The sequence below is a fragment of the Pocillopora damicornis genome, chromosome 5 (genome assembly GCF_964200805.1).
Source record: "Pocillopora damicornis chromosome 5, jaPocDami1.2, whole genome shotgun sequence".
Taxonomy (NCBI): Eukaryota; Metazoa; Cnidaria; class Anthozoa; order Scleractinia; family Pocilloporidae; genus Pocillopora; species Pocillopora damicornis.
Window position 1 is genome coordinate 26,795,734 of NC_142674.1, and position 15,723 is coordinate 26,811,456.

Genomic DNA, 15,723 nt, shown 5'->3' on the forward strand with positions numbered 1-15,723 from the left:
ATGAAGGAACTACTAGGATTTCCTCGTTCATCTCAGAGTTACCCTCAGCATCTAATTCGCCGGGTGGAAAGAGCCAATGTCGTATCTAAAAACACAGCACGTCGACTAATAATACTGTAAGACTCTTAGAAATATACGGCGATACTGCACACTAAAATGTCTTCAAGATATATATCGTTGTGTTTTCATTTTAGCCTGTTTTAACAAAAATGTCTTACACCTGAAGTAAAAAAGCATATTGGAGTTATGCACATATAGTTATATTAAAAAGGCCAGTTACTCCTTCTGTATTTTTCTTATAATTTGTTTCAGAGCTTGAGAAACTTGAAGGTTCGACAGCCATCAATGAGGCAAAAATCAAATACGGTCTTTGCTGCAAGTCGTACTCCGTTCAACTTGACAGAAAGACGGCAGCAAAAATATCATTTTTCAAAACAAGTAAGTATTTTTGTGACAACGACAGTAATTGCGCTTTGCTAAATAATCGCTTTTAATTTACCTTTAAGAACTTTTATTATAAATTTAATAACGTCCTTTAATCAGGTTATAGTGTCAGAATTTCCACGTGATCCGACTTCAATGAGGTAACACCATACACGGTGTCCCACTCAGCAATCCTGTAAAACAGCGGATATTTATTTTAAATTGTTACTTTTATATTGAAGCTTAAAAGTTTAGTTGTATCGACGCATGTGTTTGCAAACTGTCTTTTTCTTTTGTTGTTATAGCCCACTTCAATTAATGCATGTCAAAAAAAGAGAGGAGCCGGAGTTAAGGGAGTAAAAATGTTAGAGAACTTCTTTACCAAAGAAGCTGCAAAATGTTTACCTGAACCTACAGGCTCTATTCTGACCGTATCAAATGACGATGAACAGGATCAATATGACTGCGAGGACGCAATTGTTTCTGAGAAGTAATGTCGCTATTCTGACTTTTGTTACAGTGTACGTTAGTTTATGTCACAGTCGTTTGTTTATTTCCTGGATGTGATTGCTTATTGCTACACCTACGAACTGTTCAGAGAAGGGCGAATAAGCTAGGTTTGGTAAACCTTGATAGTTTTTGATTATCGACTAGACGACGTATTACAGCGAATAGTTTTTAATTAAATGTGAAATGTCTAGGAAATAAAAGTCAATAAACATCTATTTACCAGATGCTCTCAAGAGTTCAATGCAACGTGTTCTTTTATACAGTGCTATATAATAAGTAAACCATGAACCTGCGAAGATTAACGACTTGATCAGTCAACAAATCAGTTTCATAACGTAGCAGATGGCCACTAGGATACATTGACTAAGAAACTACTTCAAGAAAATTTTAGGACCTAGGCGACCTAGTGTTTTTCATTTACAGTGAAAGTGATGACTTTGATATCGGTAGTCCATCAGCTACAGCTTTCCCAGCTGACTTGGAAGAGGAAGACTGCGGTGGAGAAATAATAGAACGCGGTTCTGTTGAGTTCGAAGGCGGGAAAAGCGAAGTCCCTACCTCAAATGACGAAGACGACACTGAGGATCTTACAGCTGATGATCTGATATCCTGTACTGTGTAAGTTTTACCAATGAACTTTGTTGCTTTTGTTATACCCGCATTGGATGAGTGCATTGTAGTATACTAGAACAGCGGTTGTTTATGTAAAGTATACATCCGGGAAGGTGTGAGCGCGGGAAGATTATTAAAGAAACGTGTACTGTGTGTACTGTTGTTGTTCGCCTTCGTGGCTGCCTTTTGTGGCATACTTCTTCATTTTTAGACCCTACAAATTGGCGACGAGGATGGCGAATTCAGTAGAAAGGGCGCTTCCACCTCTAGATTTAACAGGGTCTTCCTCTCAGGTCGCGGAACGATGGCGACAGTGGAAACGATCGTATCAGTATTACATCGATGGCAAGGGAATTACGAATCCTTCTCGGAAAACAGCTCAGTTACTTCATTTAGCAGGTATGGAAGTACAAGATATTTACGAAGATATTCCAGATCCTGGACCACTGAATGCTAACGAGGATAATGAGTATGTGGTGTGTCTGCGAAAGTTGGATGCTCATTTTCGAGCCGAGGACAATGTACCGTACGAGCGTCATGTCTTTCGTCAACTTACGCCGACAAAGGGAGAGACCGCCGATAAGTTCATGGTTCGTTTACGTAAACAAGCTCGTCATTGTAATTTTGGTCCAACTTTGGAAGAAAATTTACGGGATCAATTGATTGAAAAGTTGCCTAATGTTGAGCTAAAGAAGAAGCTATTGGAAGTCGTTAATATTACTCTGCAAGCAGCAATGGATAAAGTTCGAAAGTGGGAAGCCTCACACGAGCAGGCAGGTCAAATGGTCATGCCAAGCCAAGAACCTGGAGCAGGTACTCATGCAGTTGAAGAACGTCCTGGGCGTGGAGACAAAGGGAAAAGCGTTTGTTTCAACTGTGGTAAAGAAGGTCATTTTGCCCAAAGTACAAATTGTCCCGCCCGAGGTCGCAAGTGCAGCAAGTGTGGTAAATATGGTCATTATGCCAGCTGTTGCAAAGGGGGAAGGAACTCGAAGCCTGGAAAACAAGGTAACAACCAACAACGGGGAGGCAGACAGCAGCGTCATGGTAAGGGGAGACAGGCAAATCATGTTGAGGGTCATTGTAACGAGTCAGGTGAGGATGACAGTTTTGCTTTTACTATAGAAGAACAGACATGTGCTATGTCAAATTCCTCTGAACCCGTTATCTCAGTGAAGATTGGTGGAATCAGCAGAGATGTGTTGATTGATTCAGGTTCTGCAAGTAACCTCATTAGTAAAGATACACTGCAGGAACTTAAGTATCAGGGGCTCAAGATTGAATTAAAACCTTGTCTGAAGAGATTGTATGCTTATGGGGGTCGAGAGCTTAAAATTGAGGGCCAGTTTCAGACAGAAGTTTCCGTACCCAAAGCAAAGGTTGTGGCAGATTTCATTGTTGTTGAATCCGGGCGTTGTTTGCTGGGATATTCGTCCGCCACAGATCTTGGAATCCTTCGTGTGGATCTCTCGGGAACTCTTGGGACAGGAGACTGTAACACTGTTGATGGCACCTTCGTGGGAGGACTCAAAGCAAAATACCCCAGTGTATTCCAGGGAATTGGAAAGCTTAAAGATTATCAGTTGAAGCTACACATTGACCCCAGTGTAACTCCAGTCGTTCAAAAAATGCGACGAGTACCTTTTTCTGTAAAGGACAAAGTAACTGCCAAGGTTAACGAACTCCTTGAAAAGGACATAATTGAGAAAGTCGAGGGGCCTACGGTGTGGGTAAGGCCAGTCGTTGTTGCTCCTAAACCGTCCGGGGACATAAGGTTGTGTGTCGACATGCGGAGAGCCAACGAGGCCATTATTCGGGAAAGATTGCCCATACCAACCATAGATGAAGTCCTTGAAAGTCTTAATGGGAGTGGTGTTTTCTCGAAGTTAGATTTAAGGTGGGGTTTTCACCAAATTGAGCTGGATCCTGATTCAAGGGATATCACTGCTTTTGCCACCCATGATGGTATATTCCGCTACAAACGTTTGAGTTTCGGTGTAAATGCCGCACCAGAGAAGTACCAGCATATCATCACCCAGTCAATGGCAGGTCTACAAGGGGTGTCAAACATAGCAGATGATCTTATCGTTCATGGTCGAGACACTGAAGAACATGATAAGAACTTACACAGTGTGTTGCAACGTCTTAGTGAGAAGCAGCTGACTTTGAATGCTGAAAAATGCACTTTCCGAATGACTAAAGTGGTATTCATGGGTCTTTTGCTGAGTAAGCATGGCATCGGCCCAACGGAGGAAAAAGTCAGAGCAGTTGCAGAGGCAAGTCAGCCTCAGACACCCTCAGAAGTCCGTAGCTTCTTGGGGCTCGTTGGATTCAGTGCCAGGTTTATACCCGATTTTGCTACCACTGCTGATCCCCTCAGAAAACTTGCAAGAAAAGGGGAACCGTTCGTTTGGGGCAAGGAGCAGGAGCAGTCGTTTCAGAGATTGAAGAGTCAAGTTGCAAGTGCACCAGTCCTAGCTTACTTCGATAAGGACACACCCACCCGTGTTATTGCTGATGCAAGTCCTGTTGGACTTGGCGCCGTGCTGGTGCAAGAAAAGAATGGGGAAAGCCGTGCCATCTGTTATGCTAGTCGTAGTTTGAGTCAAGTGGAGCGTCGTTATAGTCAGACAGAAAAGGAAGCACTAGCCTTAGTCTGGGCTTGTGAACGCTTCCACCTCTACTTGTACGGGCTTCCACAGTTTGATCTGGTGACAGACCATGAAGCACTTAAAGTCATCTATTCCAGGAAGTCTAAACCTTCAGCCAGAATAGAGCGCTGGGTTCTGCGTTTACAACCGTACAACTATCAAGTTTGCTATGTGCCTTCAAGAAAAAACATCGCAGATGCCCTTTCCCGACTGACGAAGATACCGGCGTCAGACAATTCCGCGGAAGATGATGGATATGTACGCGCGATAGCTCTACATGCTGTCCCCGCTGCATTGAGAATCAAAGAGATTGAACAAGTCTCAGCACAAGACTCTGAGTTGCAAGCACTCAGAAATTGTCTCATCGAAGGGAAATGGGACAATGCCCCAAAGCAGTATTTGCCAGTGCGCAATGAGTTGACTTTTATTGGCCATGTAATTCTCCGGGGGACAAGAATTGTTATACCCCAAGCACTTCGCAAGAGAGTCGTTAGTTTGGCACACGAGGGGCACCAAGGAGTCACAAAGACAAAGGAGAGACTTAGAACAAAAGTCTGGTGGCCTGCTATGGATCGTGATGCCGAGAAAAGATGTGCAGAGTGTTACGGGTGCCAGATGGTTACAAAGAACGTTCCACCCCCACCATTGAAGTCAACACCGTTACCCAACAAACCATGGGAAGAAGTAGCTGTGGATCTAATGGGTCCGTTACCTTCTGGAGAACACTTGTTAGTTCTCGTTGATTATTACAGCCGGTGGATAGAAGTTGATGTTATCCGAACAACTTCCAGCAAAACCATCATTCATTGCTTGGATGCCCAATTTGCAAGACATGGGTTGCCTAAAGGTCTGCGTACCGACAATGGCTCAAATCTTGTATCCAAAGAAGTAGAAGATTACCTGAATGAAATGGGGATTGAACACCGTTACACAACACCTCTATGGCCAAGAGCTAATGGCGAGGTAGAGAGGCAAAACAGGTCGCTTCTTAAGTCCATGAGAGCAGCCCATGCAGAAGGACAGAATTGGAGAGAGGAGCTAAACAGGTTTCTTTTGGCGTACAGGTCCACGCCACATTCAACCACAGGAAAGAGTCCCGCCGAGTTATTGTTTAGGAGAAAGCTAACAACTAAAATGCCTGAGCTAGTCAACGTTGAAGAGGAGGAGCTAGAAGTGAGCGATCAAGCCGTTCGTGATCGGGACAATCAGAGAAAGCAGTTTAACAAGGACTATGTGGACAAGAAGTTCCATGCCAGAGATCGAAATGTGAAAGAAGGAGACAGTGTTCTGCTTGAGAAGAAGAAAGAAAATAAGCTGTCACCTTGCTATGAGAAGGAACCATATCAGGTGATATCTCGTTATGGGGACCAGGTGGTGTTGCGATCGCCTCAAGGTGTCCAGTACAAACGCAGCCTTCAGCATATTAAGTCCTTTAATATGCCAGATCCAGAAGAACAGGAAACGCCACAACAGGACGCTAAACCACGGACTGAACCTAAGTCATTTGAGACGCCACCTGTGGCAGAGGATCAAGTACCAATGGCTGAATCACCACCAGAAGATGTACCTTCTACTGTACCTACAGCTGAGCCGCATGTGAGAAGATCCGGCAGAATTACGAGCCGTCCAAAGGCTCTGAGTGACTACGTTCTGTACTAAAACTAGTGACATTGGCATTTTCATATTACTGTTCGTTGTTATTACATGAGTGACATTGAAACGTTGTTTTATAAGCTGAACGGCCAAGGCTATGTTTATGTTTAGCGTGATTTTTGTCTTGAACATTTGGAATCGAATTGAACTTTTACGGTATCTAAACAAAGTGGAAGTTTGTTATGTTTCTGTCTTTCGAGGTCAACCATCTGAGCGAAGAAAGAGAGGGAATGTAGTATACTAGGACAGCGGTTGTTTATGTAAAAGTATACATCCGGGAAGGTGTGAGCGCGGGAAGATTATTAAAGAAACGTGTACTGTGTGTACTGTTGTTGTTCGCCTTCGTGGCTGCCTTTTGTGGCATACTTCTTCATTTTTAGACCCTACATGCATGTGTTTCATTATCACAGGGCACAGTTCTACTGACAGCCCACAATACCTTACTAAATATAGTCTGTAAAAGGTTACAATTGCCCGAGGTAAAATTTAATCTAACTGTTTTTTCTTTGTTGGGCTCCACAGATGCGTAGAGAGGGCTCATCCATTGGCCGAAAGGTTAAATAAACTAATCAAAGAAGGAAAGATTCCCGAGGAATGTCTATTTTACGGAATAGTTACAATCTAAATTGACTTGGTAATCAATAAATAGTCATAAGATAAGCCTCTAGTCTTTTTATTGCAGATATTAAATAGAGTGTTTTACATTATGTTCGATACAACTTATTGTGTTTGGAAATTGTGACAAAAATTAAACGCTCATACGTGCTCTCATTTCGTCAAGTTTTTAAACAAGCATTCCATTTTGCCATAGCAAAATTGTTTCCGTTTACCACCGTACGCACCCTTTAAATGGCGTTTTTTTTCTCATACAAATCGAATACACTTAAGAAAATTATTAATTTGATTAACTCACACTCTATTAAGACGGTTCTCTCCGTTTATGACAAAAGCCTTTGATACTAAGAGCAAAATGTTAGATATCAATAACAATGCAATCGCTTGTTTTCAAATAAAAGTAACTTGAAAGTTGAACAAATCACCAGAAGTGATGCAATATCTAATTTAAAGAAGATACTTCGTTAAGTGATACCTCAGTGCTAATTAATACCACACGACTAATTCATTACCGAACTACAAAATATTACCAAATTTAAGGAGATCTCTTACTAGGTCTGCCACAAACAAATTTACGAAATGGTTTCACAATACAACAATGAAAAGTTTGCAAAGTACAGCTATCTGCATAAACGAGCTATTTTTCAAGTTGGTTGTTTTTTGTTTCTTACTTTCTTTCTCTTCTGATTTTATCAATTACGGAAGTTTCATTCATATCTATCCAATTTTCCTTATTCTGAAACCGATTAAATTATTTATTATTAGCATTCTTTGAGAATTAATTCATTGTTTTTTTTGTGCTTTTATCATTATCATTTTGTTAATCAATGACAAAGCTTTCCCATATTCTTCTAATACTTTTATGGAGAGAAATTTAACTAACACAAACCTACACTGACTTAGTTTAGCACTGAGAAGGAACGATTATGTACCCTAACGACGGTCACTGGCCCATTTTCCCAATCTCTTAGCAGAGGCCGTCTTTGCAACTTCTTCACTTGGTCCTGCGTCTTCATTTCCGAGATCTTCAACCCTGGAGTATTTTGCCTTGTCATAAGCGCCCAAGTTAAGAAGTTCCACGTATGTCTTAGGAAAAAAGTAACAAATGAGGGTAATACATTAGCTGCAGAGCGCTAAAACACTGGAAAGTCAAGCTGAAAAGTGCGATCACTTCCCCGGCGTACTGAGAATCTCTTTGGTTTAAAGTCGCGGATATACTAAGTGAGTTTCCTATTTCCTCTCTGAAAATAGAGAAGTTGCAAGTAGGTGGGCAGGACTGACCAGATTTATGCCCTGAGGACGATAACAACCGCCATAAATATCAGAAGGAGCCAGCGAGTTGAAATGCCCGTAAATGGCCTGACGGGCTGGAAAATGTCTCTTACCAGAAGTATGAATGGTCTCAGCTGAAGCTTTTATAAAGCGACCGGAAATAAGACCAAAGCTACTAAGTATTGCTCCCAACACATGGGGCAAGGTAAGAAGTTTGAAAAGCTTTCGAGTCTTTAAAAAGCAAAAAATATGAGGAAGTTGTCAATTCTAGAAACAAACCTCTTCACGAATGTATTTGTCCATTCTTTGTCGCAGGCTTTCAAAAGGAGGACGGAAGTCAGGGTTACGGTTCCAGCACCTTTTTATGATATCATACCTGAAATTTAACAATCATGGTATACTCTTAACTACCTTTTTATGGATTGTGTAAAGAATACCAGTAAGGTCCTCCTACTGGAATCTTTGATTAAAAATAGTATAGGCAATGGTTAAGGTTTGTCCTTTTATTGAAAATAGTATAGGCAATGGTTTAGGCATGTTCTGGGACGTTGAACATATCACACTACTACACTCGCTCTGATGTTTTTCAAATACATTTTAATGTCATAATTGTCCACACCGCATCTCGCTGAATACGGTATGCTCCTGGTTCACATTCACATAACGGAAACCTACTGATATGATTGTAGTTCAGTTGCTTTATTGCAAAGATTTCAGCAATGAGAACGGTAAAATATGTCGTCTTGGATCTTAGGTTATTTTTAGGAACACGTTGGTATTATGCTAAAAAAATGCAACTCACAGTTTTTTATCAACATGATCGGGCTTTGGCATCTGATATCCCTTGGTGACCTCTGCAACCACCATACCTTCTGACCATCCGTCGTACGGAATTCCTCCTGTCAAAGGATAAGGACAAATGCATGTCACATTTCTTAATTTATCAACTCTACAGAGACCGTGTCACAACTAAGTTACAGGAAGGAACATTACGTAAGAACTAAAGAATTAGCTTAAAGAATTTTACAGTGATGAATGGCCAAGGAGTAAGTAAAAACAAATCTTTATTAAAATAATAGTAATTAAAATAGCATCACTTCTATAGCGCTTGCGCATTGCTGTTCTAAGCGTTAAATGTATTGACTGAACATAGCTTGGCTTACCAAGGGTAACTATCTCATACAGAACGATTCCATAGGACCACCTGGCAAGAGCATATCAGAAATATTCTACAATTAATCGCTGAGTGAATTTTGAACGTGAATTGATAAAGAAAAATCCAAAGATAGTAATTTCGTTAGTTTGGTGGAGTAATATACATATCTATACATACACATCACACAAGGTAGAAAGTCCAGCAAGTTCTCCCAGCAGAATCTCTGGTGCAGTCCATTTGATTGGCAAACATCCCTGGAGAAACAACCAATAAACGTTTGCCGTACAAAACTTATGTCCTTTTTTTTTTTCAAAGCCATCTTTAAAAAATTATGAAGCTGCATAATGTAAATATGTTTCAATGAGAAAAGAAAGCTAAATTTCTGGTTCCCTTATAGGTCAATCTAATGTTAGCCTTCGTAAAGCTGTCATGGAAAACAGAAAATGTAACTCCTTTCGCGAGACTTTACAAAAAACGTTAATGAAATTGACATATCCCGATGCCCAGGCCAGAGTATTCATTCTGTTTATTTCTACCTCTGTTTTGTTTTGTTTCTTTCTTTTAATTCAAAGTGAGCTATGAAACCCTGTTGGTAGTCGAGGTACATTAACATTGTGCAGAGAATATGCTTACGCTTACAACTTTTTTCCGGAAAAACCCCGCACTGAAGCAACAAAAAAATGTTTTCTACCTTTTTGGCATTTCCATGGCCATACTTGAAGCTTTGATATGCCATACCAAAGTCTGTCACTTTGCAAACATAGTTTTTGTCAAGGAGAACGTTTCGAGCCGCCAGGTCACGATGGATAATCTATCAGAAGATAAGGAGCCAGAATATAAAAGCTAAGAAACGATAGGTTTATATAGTACAGCGGTGAATCAAACTAGTGATAACAATAATAATGATAACATGAATAACTATGCTAATAATCATAATAATTATGATAATAAAATGAAATCTAGAAATGGTAAACCAACAGAAGACCCGTTGTGTTCCAAAAAAGAAAAACACAGATGGTTCTCTCTTTACCTTAGTTTCCTTTTACAGATTTCTAGGGAGTTCCATTTTTCCCTTTATTCCATTTTTTTAAGTGTCGCAATAAGGTTTGTACATGAATATATATATATATATATATATATATATATATATAAATATTTGTCATAGTCTATCTTTGCGGCATGGTGCTCGATGCGTTCGCAGAGCGTGGGTATATCTGAAGGTTGAACTAATCAATAAGACTTAACTTTTCTGTGACTCTGAGTTTCACGCTTACGCGACATTAGACAGATTTTAGAACTCTGGGTCACAGAAAGTTATGTCTCAGTGATAAGGTCAACCCTCATATATATATATATATATATATATATATATATATATATATATATATATATAATAAACCTTGATTATAGTCTATCCTTGCGGTATGGCGCTCGATGCGTTCGCAAAGCGCGGAATATCTGAAAGTTGGACAAATCAATAGGACATAACTTTACGAGTTTACAGATCTTGATCTGTCTGATGATCGCGTAAGTGTGAAACTCAGAGTCACAGAAAAGTTATATCTTATGGATTTGTCCAACTTTCATATATATATATATATGCACGCTCACTAGTTTTTCTAGTTTGAGCACTCTGGCATGGCTTAGGTGATCCCACATGTGTGAGATCACTTGGGGTGGCTATATTGCCTTACCTCCATCCTAGCATCAGCACTGCACTGATGAGGCCCAGAAGGCCGAAACAGTACTGTCTGCAGTTAGTTATATATATATATATATATATATATATATATATATATTTATATATATATATGTATATTATATATATATATATATAACTGCATAATAAGTGAATAATATATAGTGAATAATATATATATATATATATATATTATTCACACCACTTTTTGTCTGATGATCGCGTAAGTGTGAAACTCAGAGTCAGAGAAAAGTTGTCTTATTGATTTGTCCAACTTTCAGATATATATATATATATATATTATGTAGTGTATATATAGATATATTATTCACTCCACTTTCGAACAGCAAAAATGAAGCATCAGCGCATACTCGATTTTTGACAGCTACATAAGCTTAATTTTATACCATTCCAGATAATCATAGCTTTTGACTTATTTTGTTGACATATACTGTGACCTGTTAATGTCAACAAAAAGCATCATGGCTAAAAAAGGTCTTAGAGGTTTTATCTAAATTCAAAAGGACTCAAATATGTTGGCCAAAATCCGAGCTATTGAAAAATAAAAAGTTTAAATCTCTGAAAGATTTTTCTGAGTTAGAATTGACACGTGAAAAGTAATCTACTTACCCCTCGCGTTCCAAGGAACACCATGCCGGCGGCGATTTGTTTGGCAAACATCACAAGATCGTAGTTGGTCAAATCCTGGGCTCTTCCCTCACCAAGATAATACCGATCCCTCACCCCTCGGCATTTTCTCAGGTAACCAAGCAGGTCACCACATGGCATGTACTCCATGATGAGTATTGGGTGAACTTAAGTGACGTAAAACAAAAGAAAAAGTAAATAAACCCCACGTCAAGGCTCCTTACTGTATATATAAAAAAAAAAAAAAGATTTCCGGATGACTTTCTTCATGGGCAGTTTAGCCTACACGAAGGACTCATTTTTCGTTATCAACCCTCATCAAAATTTACTTTTAAAAATTTGCCATAGGTTAAAAAGCCGGTTAGCCCATTTAACGAGATTTCAGGCTATCCGACCGAGATCTTAGTAAACTGCCGATGGATACATGCTCTTGGAGAAAAACAGTCTAGTTGCCAAAAAAAAAAAAGAAACTTCGTTCCATTAACATTTTATTTACGGAACTCATGTTAAGAGGTCCTGAGAGGGTTTATTCAGCATTTTTACCATCGTTAATAACATATACCTAGAAAAGATGCTGTACGCTTAGTACTTACTTTCTTTCGTAACACAGCCCATGAACTTTACAATGTTTGGCGGAACGTTTTCACCGATAAGTTTCCCCAGCTCAATTTCCCTCATCAGACATATCCTTCCTTCCTCTCCAGCAGTGGCTACAACAAAAGTATAAATTAATTCAGACACATTCTGATTAATGCATTTGTTCCACGCAAGTTCAAGCCAGAAAGAATCCGGAAGAGTTACAAACCTCGCATCTTCCTATTACCGTTTGAATGATAATTTTCGCAGCTAGCAGATTGCCCAACTCTCTGACCTCAGCCACGGCTGAGTTGACTGTGAGTACAAAGGCCGAATCGAAACCAGTTGAGGTTTGAATCCTATCAATAGTTCTGGCTTTCTTTAGTTTTACTATCAATGCAGATGCTTGACTTTGGTTCGGTAAATGTCTTTTGACAGAGAAAAGCACCGTGTAGTCAGTCTGTTAGACTGCCTCCTTCAACCCGGGATAATCAGTCACTAATAAGGGGAATAGGTCCAAAGGAAGGAAAAAAAAGCCTACTGGATTCAGCAGCGGATCAAGAGGAAGGAACCAACGTATTTGCAACACCCCCCGGGGGGGGGGGAATGTTGCGCATTGTGACCTTTTACACTACTTGTTGGAAACAAGAATTATTGCAGCAAACTGGTTTATTATCTTCTTTGTTTGTTTGCTCCTCCCCCTGCCTTCTCTTTTTGTTTCCCGCGCGTAGCCTTGAGTGAAGAAGAGGGGGTTGTGCGTTGGTCGGGAAGTAATTTTGGACCACCCCTTCCCTCCCCCACCCCCTCCCCAAATAAAACATTTTTATAACCACCCCTGAGATCAACATATTTATCAATAGAACACATTTAAGGAGGCTTACGCGTGAAACATTTAGCAGCGACTGTCCGATTTCCAGGTTGTCCATTTGGTGAACTCAGGAGAGCTCTCCACACGGCTCCGAACGCCCCTCGTCCAATGACATCTTGTAGCAGGACACGGTTCACCGCAACCTCCCACTCATCTACCTCTGCATTCAATGGCTCCATCTCAATTGCCTGCTCTTGATCAGGACTAAATATAGGAAATCAACTTTGTATACTTTCAGGTTAAAAAAAAAAAAGAAAAGAGAAATCAGAGGGTAAAAAAATTGATTTGGCGGGATAACTTGATTGGCGAGATAATCTCTCTTCCCGATAGTGAGAAAACAATGTTTTTACAAAACCAGGAGCATAGATTTTTACAAAACATATTAGTAATTATTGTTATTTAAGTACACTTTGTCAATCGGATGAAGTTCAACATTACTTTCGTCGTTTGTTAAAATTAAACAAGAAACAGTTAGTTTTAAAATCAGAAATTTTCCGCGCATTTCATTTTTTTTAAAAGTAATTAATCTATGAATTAATCTAACCGGAAATAGATGGAAGATACTAATGAGATTAAGAAATTAAACAAAGGAACTAATGAAGCGGATTCTAACAACACTTTATGAATGTTAATAATGTATCATAAACGCGATAAGCACGATAAAAGTAAAGGCATTGCGTCATCATGGTAATGGTGTAGTTTTTTTTTCTTTTTTCGATGAATTTGATGAATAAAAGTTAAAATAGTTGACTTACAGAGCCATAGCTGCAATTCCAAATGATGAATTAGAGGGGATAAAGAAGGTAAAGCTTTGCATTAATTCATTAAATCGAATATTCTAATAAAATTTCTGTGTAATGGCAGTATAATTTGAATTTGCACAAATTAGGAGTGACTTGATATTTGCTGAGTTTATAATTGTTATCAAAACACATACAGATGTGAAAAAACTCTACAATTAGCATTTTTTGGCCGGACGCGAGTAATTCATATAAAAATATCTCTACTCTTAGACTCTAGCTCAGTGTTCCCCATCCCTCCCAGCAGACATGTTAAATAAGTTTAAACATTTCCTTCTTTTACTTTCAGACAAAGAAATCTGAAAAAACACGGAAAAATTGACGTCACCCGTCCTTCGACGCTTGCAGAAATACCAGACAATTAGCGAAATGACAATTGCTACCACCACCGATCCACCAATGTAATACCACGAAGTGTTGAAACTTTGCATAGCTCGGGGCACTTGCTTAGCTGATTGTGTAAGATAAATATATGGCCATTAGACAAATCTCGACGGTAGTAAAAGTACTAACAAAATTCAAGTTTTACACCATAATGGTGTATCAGTCTTTGCTCTTTCGGATTGTCAGTCTCCGTCTTTTTTCCAAGTTACATTTATTGTTTTGCTAATCACAAAAACAGTTCTATTTAAATTTGGCTTAAACTTCAAAACCAAACGCTTTGTCAAGTTAAAAGTTTGATTAATGACATAATCTGATATAGGATTTACCTGTGACATCGATCCAGAAGGAAGATTTTGCTTCGCCATAATCATTTCTAGCAGTACATTCATAATAGCCTTTATCTTCAAACGTCACTTGTCTAATAACCAAGGTGTTGTTTTTACTAAGTAGCACTCCATCCTTGGTCCAGTTGACAGATACATGTGGATCACCTCTCAAATAACACTCTTTTGTAAATGTGGAGTCCAATGCAATGATGAGATTTCTTGACTCATTACTAACACGAGGTGGAACTGCAAAGTAAGGGTGTAAACACAAATTACAAAATTAGAAACCACCCAGCCCCCCCCCCCCCCACCCACCCGCAAAAAGAAAAAATAATAAATAACAAAAAAGAAGAAGAGGAAGAAAATGAACCACTTTTTGATCATATCAAACAAATCCTTCCAAAAACCATGTCAGTCAGGCTATATTACTAACTTAGCCATGAAATCATCAAATTGTAAGAGTGGGAAGAAAGGAACAATTGTAAAGACTTTCTAGTTCTTCGCAATGAATAACTAACCTGGTCCTCACTGGTGAATCAGTCGTAGATAATAGCTGAAAGCCCTTGCATTTTTTAATTTTTCTGATAGTTTTCCACAATTACCTTATCCTTAGCTCAGACCCAGACACCTTAATCTAGAGTCGGGCCCACTGACTATTGATCCACACTCTGTAGACATATCAATTGCATGACTGATTTATAATACAGTTGTGAGCTTTACAAACACACCTTTTACAGAAATGTCAATGTCTTTGGTAGAAATGCCTGCTTCATTCTCTGCCTTACAAGTGTACCGCCCTTCGTCCTCCTTTTTTATCTCAGAAAAGAAGAGAGACAAACTCTGTCCTTGCAATGTACTATTCTTGAACCAGGTGATCTGTGGTTCAGGCATACCCGCCACAACTTTACACGTCAAGTTTACACTGCTTCCTTCTATGATGCGATCGCTTGCTCCAGAAATATCCACTTTTGGTCGAACTAAAAGGTAAATTAATAACATTTTCTTGGAAAATCGGATGTATTCCTATATCATTTACACTGAATACATTAGACGACGTAACTTAATGAACATTTGATGATGACAGTACTAGTAGCGCTTAGTATGAAGTATAATCGTTTGTCAGATCGCGAACCTTTCGAACTTCGTATTGAGGGCGCAGCCATGGGGAGTCTGGTGTCCGCCGTTATTGCTAATCTCCACATAAAGAGTCATAGGAGCAATCGATAACCTTATCATCTTACCAGCGAAGGATCTGGAAACGCTATGTATATGACCCATTCACAATCTTGGTTCGCGAAAACGCTGATAGCTCCCCACAGCATTTGAAGAACCGAAAGCATGCCATTCACTTCACTGATGTTACAGATAGTAACAATACACCCGCCATCCATGGCGCTGCATCTTTAAAACAAGAGCCCGTGGTTTACAAGATTCCATGTAGGTACGGCAAAGTTTACATCAGCGGAACAGGCAGACTTATGGAAGTGAGGTTAAACGAGCAATATCGCAGATCGAGAAACGACATGCCAA

At 39.4% G+C, this 15,723-nt stretch overlaps 2 protein-coding genes across 2 annotated transcripts in view; one reads left to right on the top strand and one right to left on the bottom strand.

Moving 5' to 3' along the window:
- On the top strand, positions 1-6,712 carry LOC113666203 (uncharacterized). Its single transcript, XM_089206041.1, has 5 exons — positions 1-81; positions 313-438; positions 729-913; positions 1,357-1,551; positions 6,372-6,712. Exons 1-5 carry the CDS (start codon positions 1-3, stop codon positions 6,472-6,474), a joined length of 690 nt encoding a protein of 229 aa, XP_089062167.1. The 3' UTR covers positions 6,475-6,712.
- Positions 6,705-15,723, bottom strand: part of LOC149046256 (fibroblast growth factor receptor 3-like) — a 25,428-nt gene continuing 16,409 nt past the window's right edge. The window contains exons 9-20 of the mRNA XM_089206042.1: positions 14,922-15,170; positions 14,194-14,439; positions 13,775-13,934; positions 12,697-12,887; positions 11,833-11,949; positions 11,222-11,406; positions 9,584-9,703; positions 9,070-9,146; positions 8,900-8,940; positions 8,539-8,635; positions 8,016-8,112; positions 6,705-7,550 (exon numbers count right to left, since the gene is read on the bottom strand). Of these exons, the coding sequence (XP_089062168.1) occupies positions 7,398-7,550; positions 8,016-8,112; positions 8,539-8,635; positions 8,900-8,940; positions 9,070-9,146; positions 9,584-9,703; positions 11,222-11,406; positions 11,833-11,949; positions 12,697-12,887; positions 13,775-13,934; positions 14,194-14,439; positions 14,922-15,170 (1,733 nt within the window). The 3' untranslated portion in view covers positions 6,705-7,397. The remainder of the gene's footprint in view (positions 7,551-8,015; positions 8,113-8,538; positions 8,636-8,899; positions 8,941-9,069; positions 9,147-9,583; positions 9,704-11,221; positions 11,407-11,832; positions 11,950-12,696; positions 12,888-13,774; positions 13,935-14,193; positions 14,440-14,921; positions 15,171-15,723) is intronic.

What these genes read in the sequence shown, in the direction of transcription:
- LOC113666203 (XM_089206041.1), top strand. Translation starts at nt 1, where the DNA reads ATGAAGGAACTACTAGGATTTCCTCGTTCATCTCAGAGTTACCCTCAG. An exon ending in GGGTGGAAAGAGCCAATGTC is followed by an intron (nt 82 to 312) that starts GTATCTAAAAAC and finishes AATTTGTTTCAG; the next exon opens with AGCTTGAGAAACTTGAAGGT. An exon ending in AATATCATTTTTCAAAACAA is followed by an intron (nt 439 to 728) that starts GTAAGTATTTTT and finishes TTGTTGTTATAG; the next exon opens with CCCACTTCAATTAATGCATG.